At 44.2% G+C, this 20,726-nt stretch overlaps 1 protein-coding gene across 1 annotated transcript in view; it reads left to right on the top strand.

Moving 5' to 3' along the window:
- Window positions 1-866: 866 nt before the first annotated feature.
- LOC311106158 (trafficking regulator of GLUT4 1-like) overlaps window positions 867-20,726 on the top strand; it is a gene marked incomplete at both ends in the record, with an annotated part of 28,769 nt that continues 8,909 nt past the window's right edge. The window contains one exon of the mRNA XM_084148485.1: window positions 867-1,283. Coding sequence (XP_084004611.1) covers window positions 867-1,283 — 417 coding nt within the window. The remainder of the gene's footprint in view (window positions 1,284-20,726) is intronic.

Here is a 20,726-nt window from a genome sequence, read left to right as displayed (position 1 = left end):
AAAGCGCCAGAGAGATTCCGCCCTGCCTCTCCTGCTCCTGGCGCGCTTCCATAGTGGTGCTGATGTTGGGAAGGATGGAAGGAGAGAAATAAGGGGGAGGAGAGGAAGGGGGTGGGGAGGGGGCGCCGCACTGCTCTGCTACAAGTTCAACCCAGTGGCTCTGTTGCTGCAGCGTGAGAAACAGCCTTGACACACGGCCGGTTGCGGAACAACACACAGGACACAAAACTCACTTTCTCTGTTTCTGGGGGTATATTTGAGATAAACTCATCTGTATTCCGTCCTTCTTTATTACTTTGAATGAGAAAAGAAAACGTTTATTTAAGTGAGATATAAAGGTAGTAATAATTGTGCGTCGCGGTGGGATTGAAAAGGCAGGCGACAGGCGCTTCACTGAGTGATTTGTTATTTGGCTCAGGCGTTATAGATGGAGAGAGGGTGTGCACATTTCAGAGGAGATCGCTTTCCGATAGCGCGTGTGGATTGAATGGAACTGCGGAATTGAGACGGAAGGCATTCTTGATTCTAGAGGAAGAATGATGCGAAAATCCAACGGGAAAATACCACTAAATGTTTTATCTCTAATTGAAAGGGGTTGATTTATAATGACATAGCCCACCTAAGTGTTGCATTAGTATACATATCAACTTGCCACGTAATTGGTTACATTGGATAGTCATAGTCTTAGAGTTTATTGTAAAATCGAAATAAATTGGATAATTAATCTTGGCACGATTAAATTTTTTTTTTTTATCAGGTCAAAGAATTGGAATTTAGCACCACTATAACCAGTCTTATTACTTTACACAAGTAGGCATTATTTTCCTCTATTGGAAACTAATTTTAATATTTTGGATTTTGAAGAAATGGCAATCAACATAGACACTGAATTCGAGAAATCTACCCTGGGAGAGAGCCGCGGCGCGCCCGCCAACGAGTCTCAGGAGACGGAGAAACTTCTCAGCACCGTGACCACCAAGCCCGCTGGGGGCAACGGTATGAAAATGTCCTCCTCCTTCACGGTCAACGTGGGGAGCGACAAGAACCTGGATGTAGACCAGAACGGCCACAGTGTGCCCTTTAGGTCGGGCTCTGCAGGGCACCTGGCCGCTGCCCCCCTTTCCCCGTCCCGGGTCAGTTTGAGTCGCAGTTGCACCTCTTCCATCGGGAATGCCGCGGTCCAAGAGGCGCAAAAGCCCAAAGACTATCTCATACTGGTCATATTGTCCTGCTTCTGCCCTGTCTGGCCCGTCAGCATTGTTGCTTTGGTATTTTCAATTATGGTAAGTGGATATCTATTGTCTGTCTAGGAAAGTGGGGTCTAAAAACGCCTGTCGTTTCTTGTCAATTCACTGTTCATCACTGTCCATGCTGTATTGATATAGAAAACATTGCGGGATAAGGGAATCATTATTTGCAATTAATATTTAAAATAGACCTAGGATATTAACACTAGTAATAACCTCAAACAGCGTAAGGTCTACGACCTTTTGCCACTAAATCGTAGCCCTATAGCCCAGTTGAATTCGAAAGCCCCTTTTTACCCATTCATGATCGAGTGTAGGCCTAAGGGCTCTATACAAGCTGTATCGCTGAAGCGTTAAAGATTCCACGCTAGAACTGTAAAGGTAATTTCCGATTTTGCCAACATATGCAGTGTTTACCTTGAATGCGATCTCTGCTAACACGGGAACATTATCTTAACATTTCAATCATGCTGTAACGCTGAATTTCCGCGATATGGATTGAATAGAGCCCTAAATCTACAACTGTTCAACAAATCATTTTATGATAAAGGGAAAAGGACAGTATATCGATCACATTTCCGTTCCCAGTATTTTTTCAACTGTCTTTAGCCTACCTTGTGGGAAGGGAGGGGGGTGAGGGCCCACTCAATTACACTCCTGCTGCTTCATTAAGAAAAGATCTGCAGCATACCTGCACTTCCTGTACCGGGTGCCATGCATCTTCCATGATGTCCCAGCTAGACACTAATATGGCAGGTGTTGGCACATTGATGTAGGCTTTGTTGCAGCAGATTTATTAATGAGGATGTTGACCAGAATTATATTGTTTTTAAACAACAGTGTTTCTGGTGCCAAAAAATGGGGGCAATTTAGAGGCCACTTACACTAGGAAGAGACATAGTGCGGTGAAACATCGGAAGCCATTTGCTTTCAACAGAAGCAAAGCGAGATAACGTGACCTGAGTGACTAATCGAAGCTCACCATAGCTTCCAACCCCTACTGGATTGGCTGACAATGGTGGTTGATACGTAGCACAACCTAGCTTTCTTGCTAGCTTGTTAGCACCCACATGAGGGCGAGGCTAGCATGAGTAGGTGAGTGCTGCTTGTATAGTGTACATGGCCGGTTAAGCCCTGACTTGGCAAATATTGGAAGGATAAAAATGACCTCACTGAAAAAACGGTCGTAAACAAAAAATAGCAATATTCTTACCTCAATTGATATCCAAGTACAATGTATTCTGTAGAAACATACATGGACAACAACATCATTTGGTGTTGTAATGCAAGCACAACATTAAGTGCATCCAGTCTGCTTAAATCCGGAGGGATCGCGAAAACTGGGATCACATGACATATCCATCACCCTCCAATTTGTCTTTTATTTTACAATTAATTAAATAGCACATGGAGAGAGGCTAGGGCTGTTGCGGTGACTGTATTACCGCCACACCAGTCATGACCGCAGTAAAATTCGATGTGACTGTTGAGTCATGGTAATCTCCTCTTATGCACTCTGGACATGTGTTAGTAGTAACCAACTAACATTAGCCATCTAGATAGCCTAGCTAATGTTAGCCACAACAAAGTGGAATTTGTGTACACAAATGCGTTATAAAGAAAGAAAATCAATGAAATGTGTGTAATAATGTGTTGGATTGATCAATTTGAAGAAAGAAGTTCAACAAGTTCAACAACAGGTTGAAACTGAGTGGAAAACATGGTCGATGTGGATGTTGTTTCAAAGCCTAACACAACGAAATGGACAGTGCTTTCTAAGGTGATGATTAATTCAAAACACCCATATGCATATTATAGCTTATGCAAATGCATAGGCCTATATATGAGCCCAAACCCGAAAAATACTGATTTAAGATACCTTTGGTACATAATTGGTCTAGCCTAAATTAAACAAATTCAGAGTTAGCCTACAATTATAGTGAATTTGTATTTGATTTTGAATAGCCTAGTAATAGGGCATTTTTTATAAAATATTTTCATAATTAACAGGCTGACACATTACCTTTAGCTACAGAATATCTCACCACGCTAGCGGAGTGGATGTCACGTTCGTTGAGAGACGGGTCAGACCAAGGTGCAGCGTGGTATGTGAACATGTTTATTAAACTTCATAAACATAAACAAAACAAGAAACAACGTAACGTGAAGTCCTCAGGCTATACAAATACAAGCCTACACATGGAACAAGATCCCACATCTAAGGTAGGCAAACAGGCTACATAAGTATGATCCCCAATCAGAGACAACGAGCGACAGCTGTCTCTGATTGGGAATCACACCCGGCCAAATATAGACATACCATACCTAGAACAAAAACATAGAATTTCTAGCATAGAATCTCACGCCCTGACCAAACCAACTAAAGACAACAGGCCTCTCAAGGTCAGGGCGTGACAGTACCCCCCCCCCCCCAAAGGTGCGTACTCCGGCCGCACCAACCTGACTCATTAGGGGAGGGTCCGGGTGGGCTTTCAGCCTCGGAGTCGGATCCAGCTCCGGGCGTGACGACCTCTTCCTCTCTGCCTCTCCGTTGCGCCCCATGTCTGGTCTGGACCTTGGCGTGATGCTTCCCCTCTCCTTCCTCCCACGATGCACCAAGCCCTGTCTGGACCCTGGTGTGGGAGACCCCGAACCTGGAGAGGGGCTGACGTCTGGGCCTGGATCGGCAATCCCCCCACGATGCACCAAGCCCTGTCTGGACCCTGGTGTGGGAGACCCCGAACCTGGAGAGGGGCTGACATCTGGGCCTGGATCGGCAATCCCCCCACGATGCACCAAGCCCTGTCTGGACCCTGGTGTGGGAGGCCCCGACCCTGGAGAGGGGCTGACTTCTGGGTCTGAAGTAGAGTCGCTGACCGGAGCTGAACTGGACCCCGGTGGAGCGGATTGCTCTGGCTCCGGAGTGGAGCCGCTGACCGGAGCTGAACTGGACCCCGGTGGAGCGGACTGCTCTGACTCCGGAATGGAGCCGCTGACCGGAGCTGAACTGGACCCCGGTGGAGCGGACTGCTCTGACTCCGGAATGGGGCAACCGACCGGAGCCGGATCAGGCACCGGTGGAGCAGGCCGGGCCGGACTGGGGACACGCACCACTGGTCTGGTGCGAGGAGCAGGCACGGGCCGTACCGGACTGTGAACACGCACCACTGCCTTGGTGCGAGGTGCAGGCACGGGCCGGGCCGGACTGGAGACACGCACCACTGGCCTGGTGCGGGGAGCAGGTATGGGGCGTACCGGGCTGGCGACACGCACCACTGGTTTGGTGCGAGAAGCAGGGACGGGCCGTACTGGACTGGGAACACGCACCACTGGCTTGGTGCGGGGAGCAGGTACGGGCCGTACTGGGCTGACGACACGCACCACTGGTTTGGTGCGAGGAGCAGGGACGGGCCGTACCGGACTGGGGACACGCACCACAGGTCTGGTGCGAGGTGCAGGAACGGGCCGAGCCAGACTGGGGACACGCACCACTGGCTTGGTGCGAGGAGCAGACACGGATCTTACCGGACTGGGAGCACGCACCACTGGCTTGGTGCGAGAAGCAGGCACGAGGCGTTCCGGACTGGGAACCGGCGCTGGAGGTCTACGACTGTACCAGTCCTTTACTCTCCGCGCCCAATCCTCCTCCAGTGAGGACTCCTCCGGGAGCCCCCACGAGTTAGGGAACAGAAACTCATCGTCGTCGTCATCCTCCGACTCCTCAGTATAAAACTGTTCCCATTCCTGTTCCCATGGTCGTAGGGACTCAAACTGGAAACCCACCGGGTGCAGTGGTCGCGGCTCTTCTCGCTCGCTCCCTGACCACCCCTGTAGCCCCCCCACATTTTTTTATTGGGGCTGTCTCTCGGACTTCCTCCTCGGCCGAGTCCTTTTGGGTCGCCGTTTCTCCTCTCCTGCCTGGCCTCCCAAGACCACATCTTCCCCACCTGTGTCCAGGGTGTTTGCTCCTCCTGGGCACGCTGCTTGGTCCGTTGGTGGTGGGATCTTCTGTCACGGTCATTGAGAGACGGGTCAGACCAAGGTGCAGCGTGGTATGCGAACATGTTTATTAAACTTCATAAACATAAACAAAACAAGAAACAACTTAACGTGAAGTCCTCAGGCTATACAAATACAAGCCTACACACGGAACAAGATCCCACAACTAAGGTAGGCAAACAGGCTACTTAAGTATGATCCCCAATCAGAGACAACGAGCGACAGCTGTCTCTGATTGGGAATCACACCCGGCCAAACATAGACATACAATACCTAGAACAAAAACATAGAATCTCACGCCCTGACCAAACCAACTAAAGACAACAGGCCTCTCAAGGTCAGGGCGTGACAGTGGAACTGATCTTCCACAGAGTTGCATTATTTTCCAGAGATTACATAGAGCCCCGAGTTGATTATCACTTTTATACCATGGCTATAAGTAAGCAATAAGGCCCGAGGGGGTGTAGTATATGGCCAATATACCATGGCTAAGTGCTGTTCTTTTGCACAACACAACGCAGAGTGCCTGGATACAGCCCTTAGCCCTGGTATATTTGCCATATACCACAAACCCCGAGGTGCCTTATTGCTATTATAAACGGGTTACCAACGTAATTAGAGCAGTAAAAAGTAGTTCGTTCGATTAGTTCAATATTTATGGACGCGACCCCGTCGTTCGTTCTTTATGTGCCGTTGCCATGCTCAGTGGCAACGTTCTTATCCCTTGCTTGCTGCTAGCTAGCCAAGTAGCTGTTTTCTATTGACATTCATTTGGATACATCCATAACAATGAGCTGATAATTCCCGATTTTGTCTGGCATAGCTAGAAAAGTTTGCCTTCTCGTCAGGACACTCGACACTGTTAATTACGAGGAGATCGCACTGCAAATTCACAATTAGGCTAGAAGCTAGCTAAATAGTTTGTTGCTAGCAAACCTGCCAATATGACCAAATAAACCCCCCCCAAAAAAATCAGTTGCTGAAAACAGCTGGTCCTTCCAGAAACGTGGGAGGATTTGACAGCATAGCGCCACTTGCATCATGACTGCAACACTGCAGTAAGGACCAGAGAAATTAATGTTCATCACTCACCACGTTACGTCATCAGATGCTCAAAATAAATATGTCTCTGCAAAAACAAGTTTTTCCTTGTTGGACCTGCGTTTACAATGTATCCAATTTCGGTTTGTGTGGTTGTTGGTTTAGCTTTCTGTAACTTTGTAGCAAGTATGGTCTGCATGTGTAGGCGCTTATTGCGTCATGATTGCAAGATGTCCCAATATCTTTTCCAACTGTCCCGACATCTTTTCCAACTGACCCGTTATCTGGTTTTAATGTCCATTCTAGAATGCCCTTCTAGCCAATCAGAAACGAGTATTCAACAACGCTGTGGTATAATATAAAATAATGGCACAGGACTTATAAGCATATCTTGTCTGCTAAATGAACAAGCCTACAGCCTATGGCATAGCCAGATAACATACAGTAGGCCAACTCATATTCGTTCTTCTGAAATAAATGTTCTTCATATCATAATGTTTCTTTAGACCTGCCTAAAATAAATAATGGATTTATTGTTATGGTGTATATTAAATTTATGGAATATAATTTTTTTAATGTAGATGTTACAAAGGCACGCATCAGCGGCTTGTATGTGTGGTGTCCTGGAGATGCTAAACGTGTTTATGTTAATTAACGGTACTTTACCGTGAGACCGGAAAACTTCTGCATGACAATAACCGTCTGACAAAATATCATGACTTCCATAGCCCCAAGAGAGGCACAGTGTAGGTAGGCTAAGGTGTTAAGCCTCACGCACACTGGTTGTGTACATTGTATGCGTTCTGGTGGAAGTCCATTAATTTCAATGGGAGGCAGTGCTGTGACTCATCTGCCGGAGTTACGGTGTGTGGCACTGCAGGCAGTGTGTCGCATGCATTGGAATTTTCCATCTTGTGTGCGTTGCTTTGCCGTGCGGTATCAGACACGGAAGTAGATAAACCACAGAAGAAGTTGCTAATGTGTAGCGTGATTCTTTTTGTTGTGATGCAGCGCATGGATTGCGAAGACTACGTAAAATGTACCAGACAGCAATGTAATGATGCAACCTGTGTGCACGCGGCTTTATGGTGGCCAATCTCTTGTGCTGGACACAATCAATGCTGTGGTCGTGTCGTAAAAATTCAAAGCATTTAAAATCTATACTTATAGAGTTCATAGAGACCGCTGAGAACGGAAATAATAACAAATCTCATAAGCAACAGAATGACAAAAGTCTTACCAGACTTTATACATATCAATCAAACAGGGTTTTATTAAAAATAGACACTTCCAAACAAATACAAGAACATGTTTCAGTTTAATACAATACAATAAAAAACAAGATATAGATTTATCAATAATGGCTGTTGATGCCAAAGAGGCTTTTGACCGTTTTGAATGGCCTTTTCTATTCAAAACATTGGAAGCTTTCAACCTTCCAGCTGAAATAATACATTTAATACAAATATTACATAAATGTCCTCAATCTAAAATATACACAAATAATACATTATCTAATGAAATTGCTTTAGACATGGATGTCTTCTCTCCCCCCCTCCTGTTTGCACTGGCAATTGAACTGCTTGCAGAAATAATTAGTCAGGGCCCAAACCTAACAGGTATCCGTATTAGTAAACAATAACATAAACTACATTTATTTGCAGATGGTCACCTGATGTACCTGACCAATATTGAAAACTCAATGCCCCCCTTGCAAAAAATATTTTCAGAATACTCTAAAACCTCAGGATATAAAATGTATGTGGAAAAAAACTAAATAATGGCAATAGGCAAAATAAAAAAAGTAACTCAAGATCTAGAGAAATCCTTTAAGTGGACCACAAAAAATATCAAGTACTTAAGATGTTTAATAAGTGACATCAAACAAAACATATGTAAAGATAACTTTATCCCATTACTGAACAATATGAAAGCAGATCTAATTAAATGGAACAATATTCCCATACATCTTACAGGTAGAATAAACCTCTTCAGAATGGCATGACTCCCAAAGTCTTTATATTTATTCTCGGTAATACCAATTACCCCACCAAAGACATTATTTTAAAAAGTATACTCGTCATAAAATACTTTATATGGGCAAATAAAACTCATAGAATAAAAAGGAAGGTATTACATCTTCCTAAGTCTGAGGGTGGTTTTAATCTTCCGGACTTGGAATTGTATCAACTCGCGACCCAAGGCTTTTACTTGTGACATATAGTTATAACCTTTCACTGCAGTGGGCTTATTCAGGGTCACACAGAGTGATTATTGGTAGTCTTAAACAAATCTACTTTGTAACAAAAGTATAAACGTCACATTCATAGTTATGAGCTTAAAACAAAGAAGATACCTGTACCATGTCAGATATAGAGTCAAAATGTATTCAATTTTGAGTTTGCATCCCAATATTACACTTGATATACATCACAGAAGAATGAAATATAACAAAACTGTTTGAAATAGAAACACCGGATTTTCTTCTGTTTTTTTGAAATAGTCTTTGTTAATGATGAAATTATGAAAAATATTAATAACATTCCACCCATGAGGCCAAAGAGGGCACTTTTGATCATTGATTGCAGGAAAGGGCTACATGCACTAAAGAGGAACAATGGGTACATATTGAAGAGACGCATGCTCATCCCCAGAATCTTTTCACATGTCTATTTTCAAAGGATAAAGCTAAGAACATTAAAAACTTCATAGTTAAGAGCACTATTACAATATGGAAGACAATGTAACGTATTCTACAAGAACCAAGATCACACCCTAAAAACACAACCCTATGGAACCTTCCTTGGATAGCTTTTCAGAATTCACGGATAAATTGGTCCACATGGAAAACTAAAGGCATAGAAAGCGTAAATGACTTGGTAATAGGACATGTATTTATTTCCATGACAGAATTAAAAAGCCATTTTGGACTGACCAATGTAGATATTTTCAAGTACATTAAATTTCGATTTGAAATATTTTGGATATCAGAGCAATCTTGAGGGAATCCTATTTGAGTCAGAAAATAATATTCATATGATAGGTAAGATATACAAAACATTGCAGAGAGCCTATCCAACTGTCAATCTCTTAGAAAAAAATCAAAATAACTGATATTGGCACAAGATGGAGGGAATATGGGAACATAACCAACGAAATTACAGTTAACTAAAATGTACACTAAATCCAGTATAAACTAATGTATAGAATGTATTATACAAGAGACACAATTCACAAGTTCTACAGCACAACAGCAGAGTCATGTCTTAAGTGTAAAACTAACAATGACTTATTAATCCATAACTTCTGGGAATGCTATAAAGTCCAAAAGTTATGGGCGGAGTTAGAAAGTTGGTTGTCAGAAGCATTAAAATGTAAATGTACTTTTAATCCGTCTGTCTGCATATTTCAAGACATGTCATATGAGGGTGCAGTGAGATACCCGATGGGTTGGATGATACTTGCCTCATCAATCATCTTGAAAAAACATGTACTTAAAAACTGGAAATCAACCAATCCTCCATCGTTAACACAATGGAAAGGTCAAATGCTTTATTATCTAAATGTTGAAAGTGCGTGTGCGACGGAGAGAAACAAAATGGTGCAGTTTGAGGCCATGTGGCGGAGAGTAATGAGGGCGCTGGAGATGGGGGTGTGGGCAGGTAGGCCTGGGCAGGGGTGATGTTGTTGATGTTTGTGTGAGTCTGTATGCTGTCGTTTGTATGTGTTTTGTGTTGTATTTTTGTATATATATATACAGTAAACAGTGCCTTCGGAAAGTATTCAGACCCCTTGACTTTTTTCACATTTTGTTACGCTACAGCTTTATTCTAAAATTGATTACATCGTTTTTTTCCCTCATAAATCTACACACAATACCCCATAATGACAAAGCAAAAACAGGATTTTAGAAATGTTTGCTAATTTATGGAATAAAAATAAATAAAAATAAAATGAAATATTGCATTTAAATAAGTATTCAGACCCTTTACTCAGTACTTTGTTGAAGCACCTTTAGCAGTGATTAAAGCATCGAGTCTTCTTGGGTATGACGCTACAAACTTGGCACACCTGTATTTGGGGAGTTTCTCCCATTATTCTCTGCAGATCCTCTCAAGCTCTGTCAGGTTGGATGGGGAGCATTGCTGCACATCTATTTTCAGGTCTCTCCAGAGATGTTCGATCGGTTTCAAGTCTGGGCTCTGGCTGGGCCACTCAAGGACATTCAGAGACAAATGTCCCAAAGCCACTCCTGCGTTGTCTTGGCTGTGTGCTTAGGGTCGTTGTATTGTTGGAAGGTGAACCTTCACCCCAGTCTGAGGTCCTGAGCGCTCTGGAGCAGGTTTTCATGAATGATCTCTCTATACTTTGATCCGTTCATCTTTCCCTCGATCCTGACTAGTCTCCCAGTCCCTGCCGCTGAAAAACATCCCCACAGCATGATGCTGCCACCACCATGCTTCACCGTAGGGATGGTGCCAGGTTTCCTCCAGACGTGACGCTTGGCATTCAGGCCAAAGAGTTCAATCTTGGTTTCATCAGACCAGACAATCTTGTTTCTCATGGTCTGAGAGTCTTTAGGTGCCTTTTGGCAAACTCCAAGTGGGCTGTCATGTGCCTTTTACTGAGGAGTGGCTTCTGTCTGGCCACTCTACCATAAAGGCCTGATTGGTGGAGTACTGCAGAGATGGTTGTCCTTCTGGACGGTTCTACCATCTCCACAGAGGAACTCTGGAGCTCTGTCAGAGTGACCATGACCAAGGCCCTTCTCCCCCGATTGCTCAGTTTGGCTGGGAGGCCAGCTCTAGGAAGAGTCTTGGTGGTTCCAAACTTATTCCATGTAAGAATGATGGAGGCCACTGTGTTCTTGGGGACCTTCAATGCTGGTGAACATTTTTGGTACCCTTCCCCAGATCTGTGCATCGACACAATCCTGTCTCGGAGCGCTACGGATAATACCTTCAACCTCATGGCTTGGTTTTTGCTCTGACATGCACTGTCAACTGTGGGACCTTATATAGACAGGAGTGTGCCCTTCCAAATCATGTCCAGTCAATTGAATTTACCACAGGTGGACTCCAATCAAGTTGTAGAAACATCTCAAGAATTATAAATGGAAACAGGAACATTTATTTTTTATTTGAATTTATTTACATTAGCAAACATTTCTAAAAAACAGTTTTTGCTTTGTCATTATAGGGTATTGTGTGTAGATTGCTGAGGATTTTTTATTTATTTAATCCATTTTAGAATAAGGCTGTAACATAATAAAATGTGGAAAAAGTCAAGGGGTCTGAATACTTTCCGAGGGCACAGTATATGTCTTACCAAAAACAAAGAGAACGGAAATGGGTTGTTCAATCAAGATGAGGCTTACAGCAACGCTTAATAACTTCACCATCAGAGATTCATTCAAGATGTTGGGCGTGGCAACATAGGCTACAGTAGAAACTACAAAGGATGCGTTTTTTCTCAACTCAGGACTCAGGAGAGAGACACTGTCCTATTTCCACTTGTTCCACTTGAAGTGATGGATGGATAGGTCGTATAAATGCAGCGGCTATCAGTGACATCATTATATCCAGCCATGGTCACCTGAAGCCTGCTGGACCGAGACAATTGGCCTATAATGGGAAGATGTACAATGTGGTTCCTACAGCTCCCTGAATAAGGGTTACAGCGATGTGTGTGTGCTCAAATCCGTACAGTAGCTGTTTCTTATCAGTGGTACATGTTTGATGGTTCTTTATGTGACTGTCTACATTTGAATATGTAGGCTATATAAAAAATGTTTTGCAGCACATAACCTGTACATAATGTATAGTGGGCATGTGTGTGATGGTATGTTCATGTCTATCTCCCTCTCAATGCCGGTCCTACCTCCCTGAGGAGACAGCTGCTTGCGGTCAGATATGTATTGTCATCCAGTCGAAGCATCTGGCGTCGAACTGGTTTTCCAGCCAGAGCCAGTCAGTCAGTAGCAGTCTCCCCAGTGTGTCTGGCCTCGTAGTCTGAGTCCCAAATGGCACCCTATTCCTTATATAGAAATCTGGTCAAAAGTAGTGCACTATGTAGGGAATAGGTTGCAATTTATGGAGCAGCCATAGTCTTACTGCCAGGCTGGTGGTTCATGTCTAGTCCCGTGGGCCTCTCTATCTCGCTCCTCACTGCAGTAAGGCCACAGCTCAGTGCTCTGCAGCCTCCACTTCTCTCCGGCTTTAAGGAATTTGAGCTTTGCTGTTGCCACTCAAACACAACGACGAACAAAATCCAAAGCTGTAGGTGCTGTTTCTTTTAGAGGCATTGAGGTTGTAGGGACTTTTGGATGGTCATGTACACTCTTAGAAAAAAGGTTCCAAAAAGGTTATTTGCTGAGGGATAGGGTTCTACCAAGAACCGTTTTCATTTGGAGAACCTTTTTGGAAGACGAGGGTTCATTATTTGTTCATTTGGATCCCCATTAGCTTTTGCAGAAGCAGCAGCTACTCATCCAAGGTAAAGGGTAAAGGTATTCCTAAAACCTTTATCATCCTAAGAACCATTTTTGGAAGAAAGGTTTCTTTTGATGATTCTTTGGAAGGCAATAATTATTTTTTGTTCTACATAGAACCCTTCTGAATCTGAATACGCTTTTTTATTGTATAAAAATAAATAAAAAATATTTTAAATAGTGCCTGATCATTAGTGTTTACCTCAGTGTTTAAACTTTAACATCAGGAGTTTGAGTAATCTGCTTATTTTAAAAAGAGCAAATTGGCCAGTTTTACCTAGTGTTACTTTTTCTCAATATAACATTCAATTAACTTATCACTCAGTGGTGTAAAATAACCCCAGTGTTGGTTCTAATAACCAGAGTTTAGTGTGATTGTGTCCTTTTTACTCATTTCCCAGCATGCTCTATTGCAGGTTGATTTTCAAAATTGTTTGTTTCAATATCTGTGTTTTTGCATGTACATTGGTTGATTACATTACAACTAATTCAATCTGTTAGTAGTTAGATTTATTGCACCTGTTACTGAGATGGTTTCTCCAGTTTAGATGACTTAGACAATCTTCTCAGTCTATCTTCCCTACCCTGGCATTCATTCTGAATGCAGGATGCAGGGATTAAAAGTTATAATTCTTGGATATCCTAACTCCGGCTGGATTGCAATAGGAATTACACATCACTTTGCAAGCCAGCATAATGTTACTTACAGACCCGATGTGGCCTGTAAACCCGGAGTTTCCTAACACCACTGTGTTAGAGTATAACTAGGCCCTCAAAAAAAGGCCTTATGATATAGGTTATGTATTGTCATAAATAATTGTAAATGCTAATAAGGCAGGTGGAACCACTCATAGAGGGTTCTAGGAAGAACCCTTCAAAGATAAAAGGGTTATTAGTTTTACAGGGGGTTCTATGAAGCACCAAAAAGGGTTCCCCTGCTATGGGGACAAACGGAAGAACCATATATGGTTCTACTTAGCACCTTTGTTTTCTTAGAGTGCAGTAACTAGAGAAGTTTTGGAAAGGGTTGTGTTGAAACTACTGAGATGTTAAAGGTGTTTTTTATAGATCTCATTACACTGCTGTTATGAGGCTGAAACCTCCACAGAGTTTGTGTCTGACTTAAGTTGTGACTGACCAACATTTTGGTGGCTGTCCTTGCTGCAGGCTACATTTTCTATTATAGTGTTCTAATAAGACTAGTTTGGTCCAGATAAAAGTGTCTCTAGCCAGGTGAGAAGAACCAGATTTGGCTCATGTGTCTTCTATCTTTGGGCTTGCAGAATGACTCAATGACAGGGACAGCACACAATAATTAACAATTCAGTTTACAGAACATGGCAGTTCTGACAATAACAGTTTTCAACAAATGGACCCAGCATCCTAGCTGAAAGTCTTTGACATTAACAACTGTTCCTCAGTCTCACCAAAGACACTCCCAGTGAGACAGAGACAGAGGGAGGGAGAGAAACCAGAGATGGCCACTAACTCAATAGAAGGCATTTGAAGTCAATTGAGCTTTTCTGCAGAGGGCAAATTGTAGCAGTTAGCCAGCTACGCAGCTCTGATAAACGTCCTCTCAGTCCTGAGGGGAGCAAGACACACCCACACACACCCACACACACACACACCCACCCACACACACACACACACACACACACACACACACACACACAGACACACACACACAGACACACACACAGACACACACACACACACACACACACACACACACACACACACACACACACACACACACACACACACACGCACACACACACACACACACACACAGACACACACAGGAAAGGGGGTTACGGGGCTAGTATCAGGAAGGATATTACAATATTACCTGTCCGTCACAGGGGTGGACTTGGAAAGATTATTCAGACAGCCTACAGAATGGCTAGAATGAATTTTCTAACACTGAAACGGAATGGAATTTAATCAAAAGGGAAAAATAATACAGTATATTGCTCAACCACCTAAGGCATAAAAAAGGTAATATATTTATATATATTATATATTGTACATTATAAACTGGGTGGTTCGAGCCCTGAATGCTGATTGGCTGACAGCCGTGGTATACAGTTGAAGTCGGAAGTTTACATACACCTTAGCCAAATACATTTAAACTCAGTTTTTCACAATTCCTGACATTTAATCCTAGTAAAAATTCCCTGTTTTAGATCAGTTAGGATCACCACTTTATTTTAAGAATGTGAAATGTCAGAATAATAGCAGAGAGAATGATTTATTTCAGCTTTTATTTCATCACATTCCCAGTGGGTCAGAAGTTTACATACACTCAATTAGTATTTGGTAGCATTGCCTTTAAATTGTTTAACTTGGGTCAAACGTTTCGGGTAGCCTTCCACAAGCTTCTCACAATAAGTTGGGTGCATTTTGTCCCATTCCTCCTGACAGAACTGGTGTAACTGAGTCAGGTTTGTAGGCCTCCTTGCTCGCACACACTTTTTCAGTTTTGCCCACAAATATTCTATAGGGTTGAGGTCAGGGCTTTGTGATGGCCACTCCAATACCTTGACTTTGTTGTCCTTAAGCCATTTTGCCACAACTTTGGAAGTATGCTTGGGGTCATTGTCCATTTGGAAGACCTATTTGCGACCAAGCTTTATCTTCCTGACTGATGTCTTGATATGTTGCTTCAATATATCCACATAATTGTCCTTCCTCATGATGCCATCTATTTTGTGAAGTGCACCAGTCCCTCCTGAAGCAAAGCACCCCCACAGCATGATGCTGCCACCCCTGTGCTTCACGGTTGGGATGGTGTTCTTCGGCTTGCAAGCCACCCCCTTTTTCCTCCAAACATAACGATGGTAATTATGGCCAAACAATTATATTTTTGTTTCATCAGACCAGAGGACATTTCTCCAAAAAGTACAATCTTTGTCCCCAGGTGCAGTTGCAAACCGTAGTCTGGCTTTTTTATAGCGGTTTTGGAGCAGTGGCTTCTTCCTTGCTGAGCGGCCTTTCAGGTTATGTCGATATAGGACTCGTTTTACTGTGGATATAGATATGTTTGTACCTGTTTCCTCCAGCATCTTCACAAGGTCCTTTGCTGTTGTTCTGGGATTGATTTGCACTTTTCGCACCAAAGTACGTTCATCTCTAGGAGACAGAACGCGTCTCTTTCCTGAGCGGTATGACGGCTGCGTGGTCCCATGGTGTTTATACTTGCATACTATTGTTTGTACAGATGAACGTGGTACCTTCAGGCGTTTGGAAATTGCTCCCAAGGATGAACTAGACTTGTGGAGGTCTACAATTTTTTGGCTGATTTCTTTTGATTTTCCCATGATGTCAAGCAAAGAGGCACTTAGTTTGAAGGTAGGCCTTGAAATACATCCACAGGTACACCTCCAATTGACTCAAATTATGTAAATTAGCCTATCAGAAGCTTCTAAAGCCATGACATCATTTTCTGGAATTTTCCAAGCTGTTTAAAGGCACAGTCAACTTAGTGTATGTAAACTTCTGACCCACTGGAATTGTGATACAGTGAATTATAAGTGAAATAATCTGTCTGTAAACAATTGTTGGAAAAATTACTTGTGTCATGCACAAAGTAGATGTCCTAACCAACTTGCCAAAACTATAGTCTGTTAACAAGAAATGTGTGGAGTGGTTGAAATACGAGTTTTAATGACTCCAACCTAAGTGTATGTAAACTTCCGACTTCAGCTGTATCAGACCGTATACCACGGGTATGACAAAACATTTATTTTTACTGCTCTAATTACATTGGTAACCAATTTATAATAGCAATAAGGCACCTCAGGGGTTTGTGATATATGGCCAATATACCACGGCTAATTACTAATAACAACAAAATAACAAAACTAATGTAAAACATACTGTGTCCATAATAAGTATATAGGTTATAGGTTGAGAACTTTTGTGAAAGAGCACAGTTTGAAAGATACGGCATATAGAAGCAAACCGGATGGACATCATGAAAATGATCGGAGAGGTTGAGGGTAGAGGAAGTTCAGGAGTAAAAACAAACAAAATAGAATGATTGTAAAATTGACTGTGTCCATAAAATGTACATGTATAAGCTCGTTTACTCCAATTAGGGGAGGGGTGGTGGGGTTGGAAAGTAATAAAGGATAGAAAATAATATACACACAGTACCAGTCAAAAGTTTGGACACACCTACTCATTCCAGGTTTTTCTTTATTTTTAATATTTTCTACATTGTATTTTTATTTGAAGAATCTCAAATATATATAATATATTTTGATTTGTTTAACACTTTCTTGGTTACTACATGATTCCATATGTATTATTTGTCACGATCGTCTAATGAGGAGGACCAATGCGCAGCGTTGAAGGTGAACATGACTTTATTAAATTAAAGCCTAAACACGAAAACAACAAACAATGACGAAACGTGAAGTCCTCCGTTACAATGACTGACAAGGAACAAAAACCCACAACACTAAGGTGAACACTGACAGTTTAAATATGGCTCCCAATCAGAGATAACGAGCCGACAGCTGACACTCGTTACCACTGATTGGGAGTCACACGACCAAACAATGAAACACAACCAAATACAACACAACCAAATGAACACACCCTGGCTCAAAATACACAGTCCCGGAGCCAGAGCGTGACAGTACCCCCCCCTAAAGGCGCGGACTCCGACCGCGCATACACCCCAAATAGGGAAGGGCTGGGTGGGTATTGCTCCTCGGAGGCGGCTCCGGCTCCGGGCTTGACCACCACCCTACTACAATCCCCCCGCAGTGTCCCCAGTCCGATCTGACCCAGTTAGCTGGATCAGGACTGCCGACGCGCACCCCTGGCTTGGCGCGTGAGGCAGGAATGGACCGGACCTGGCAGACGATACGCACCCTTTGCATGGTGCGTGGAGCCGGAACAGGCCTCACCAGGCTGAAGACTCGCATCCCTGGCTTGGTGCGAGTAGCAGGAATGGGCTGAATCCGGCTGACGACTCGCACCCTTGGCTTGGTGCGAGTAGCAGGAATGGGCTGAATCCGGCTGACGACTCGCACCCTTGGCTTGGTGCGAGTAGCAGGAATGGGCTGAATCCGGCTGACGACTCGCACCCTTGGCTTGGTGCGAGTAGCAGGAATGGGCTGAATCCGGCTGACGACTCGCACCCTTGGCTTGGTGCGAGTAGCAGGAATGGGCTGAATCCGGCTGACGACTCGCACCCTTGGCTTGGTGCGAGTAGCAGGAATGGGCTGAATCCGGCTGACGACTCGCACCCTTGGCTTGGTGCGAGTAGCAGGAATGGGCTGAATCCGGCTGACGACTCGCACCCTTGGCTTGGTGCGAGTAGCAGGAATGGGCTGAATCCGGCTGACGACTCGCACCCTTGGCTTGGTGCGAGTAGCAGGAACGGGCAGAGCCGGGCTGACGACGCACACCACTGGCTTGGTGCGGGAAGCTTGGATGGGCCGGACTGTACTGGGGACACACACCACTGGTCCTACACCGGGATCTGGAACGGGCCGCACCGGACTGGCAACACACGCCAGTACCTCTCGCCGTGCCTCTACTTCCTCCATCCCCTCTTCGACCAGTGGCCCCCGTAACCCGGCGGCCTTCTCCGGCAACCCACTGGGCCGCTCTATCGCGGCCTCCTGCTGGTCCGACGTCGTGAGCCCCCCCCTAAAAATTTTCGGGGCGTCTCTCCTACCCGTGGACCAGGTCTCCATATCCCTCGCCAGCCTCTCGCCCTTCTGCCATAGTGTCAAGCCCTTCTCCTCCTCACTCGGCTTGACCCAGTCCAGGAGGCGAAGGAGATCTGTGAGGGATCTCCCTGGCGACGGCTCCTGGACACGCTGCTTGGTCCCATCTTGGTGGGTTTTTCTGTCACGATCGTCTAATGAGGAGGACCAATGCGCAGCGTTGAAGGTGAACATGACTTTATTAAATTAAAGCCTAAACACGAAAACAACAAACAATGACGAAACGTGAAGTCCTCCGTTACAATGACTGACAAGGAACAAAAACCCACAACACTAAGGTGAACACTGACAGTTTAAATATGGCTCCCAATCAGAGATAACGAGCCGACAGCTGACACTCGTTACCACTGATTGGGAGTCACACGACCAAACAATGAAACACAACCAAATACAACACAACCAAATGAACACACCCTGGCTCAAAATACACAGTCCCGGAGCCAGAGCGTGACATTATTTCATAGTTTTGATGTCTTCACTATTATTCTACAATGTAAAACATTAAAAAATAAAGAAAACCCTTGAATGAGTAGGTGTGTCCAAACTTTTGACTGGTAGTATATATATATATATATATAAACTCAGCAAAAAAAGAAACGTCCTCTCACTGTCAGCTGCGTTTATTTTCATTAAACTTAACATGTGTAAATATTTGTAAGAACATAACAACATTCAACAACTGAGAGAACAGAAATTGAATAATGTGTCCCTGAACAAAGGGGGTTCAAAATCAAAAGTAACAGTCAGTATCTGGTGTGACCGCCAGCTGCATTAAGTACTGCAGTGCATCTCCTCCTCATGGACTGCACCAGATTTGGCAGTTCTTGCTGTGAGATGTTACCCCACTCTTCCACCAAGGCACCTGCAAGTTCCCAGACATTTCTGGGGCGAATGGCCCTAGCCCTCACCTTCCGATCCAACAGGTACCAGACATGCTCAATGGGATTGAGATCCGAGCTCTTCGCTGGCCATGGCAGAACATTGATATTCCTGTTTGCAGGAAATCACGCACAGACCGAGCAGTATGGCTGGTGGCATTGTCAGGCTGGAGGGTCATGTCAGGATGAGCCTGCAGGAAGGGTACCACATGAGGGAGGAGGATGTCTTCCCTGTAACGCACAGCGTTGATATTGGCTGCAATGACAACAAGCTCAGTCCTATGATGCTGTGACACACTACCCCAGACCATGACGGACCTCCATCGATCCCGCTCCAGAGTACAGGCCTCAGTGTAACGCTCATTCCGCCGACAATAAACGCGAATCCGACCATCACCCCTGGTGAGACAAAACCGCGACTCGTCAGTGAAGAGCACTTTTTGCCAGTCCTGTCTGGTCCAGCGACGGTGGGTTTGTGCCCATAGGCGACGTTGTTGCCGGTGATGTCTGGTGAGGACCTGCCTTACAACAGGCCTACAAGCCCTCAGTCCAGCCTCTCTCAGCCTATTGCGGACAGTCTGAGCACTGATGGAGGGATTGTGCGTTCCTGGTGTAACTCGGGCAGTTGTTGTTGCCATCCTGTACCTGTCCCACAGGTGTGATGTTCAGATGTACCGATCCTGTGCAGGTGTTGTTACACGTGGTCTACCACTGTGAGGACGATCAGCTGTCCGTCCTGTCTCCCTGTAGCGCTGTCTTAGGCATCTCACAGTACGGACATTGCAATTTATTGCCCTGGCCACATCTGCAGTCCTCATGCCTCCTTGCAGCATGCCTAAGGCACGTTCATGCAGATGAGCAGGGACCCTGGGCATCTTTCTTTTGGTGTTTTTCAGAGTCAGTAGAAAGGCCTCTTTAGTGTCCTAAGTTTTCATAACTGTGACCTTTAATTGCCTACCGTCTGTAAGCTGTTAGTGTCTTAACGACCGTTCCACAGGTGCATGTTCATTAATTGTTCATTGTTAATTTAACAAGCATGGGAAACAGTGTTTAAACCCTTTACTTTTACTAATTATCTTTGAAAGACAGGGTCCTGAAAAAGGGACGTTTCTTTTTTTTGCTGAGTTTATATATCACGGCTAAGGGCTGTGTCCAAGCAGTTCGTGTTGCATTGTGCCTAAGAACAGCCCTTAGCCGTGGTATAGTGGCCATATACCACTCCCCCTCTGGCCTTATTGTTTAAGTATATCTTGTACAATCACCAATGGCCAACTCATGCTGATCTGTAAGTAGAAAAGCAAGTTAGGCTTAACAGATGTAA

This window comes from Coregonus lavaretus (assembly GCF_964263955.1).
Source record: "Coregonus lavaretus genome assembly, chromosome: 30".
Classification (NCBI taxonomy): domain Eukaryota; kingdom Metazoa; phylum Chordata; class Actinopteri; order Salmoniformes; family Salmonidae; genus Coregonus; species Coregonus lavaretus.
The sequence above is the reverse complement of the archived record's forward strand: the minus strand, read 5'-3'. Positions and strand labels throughout refer to the sequence as shown.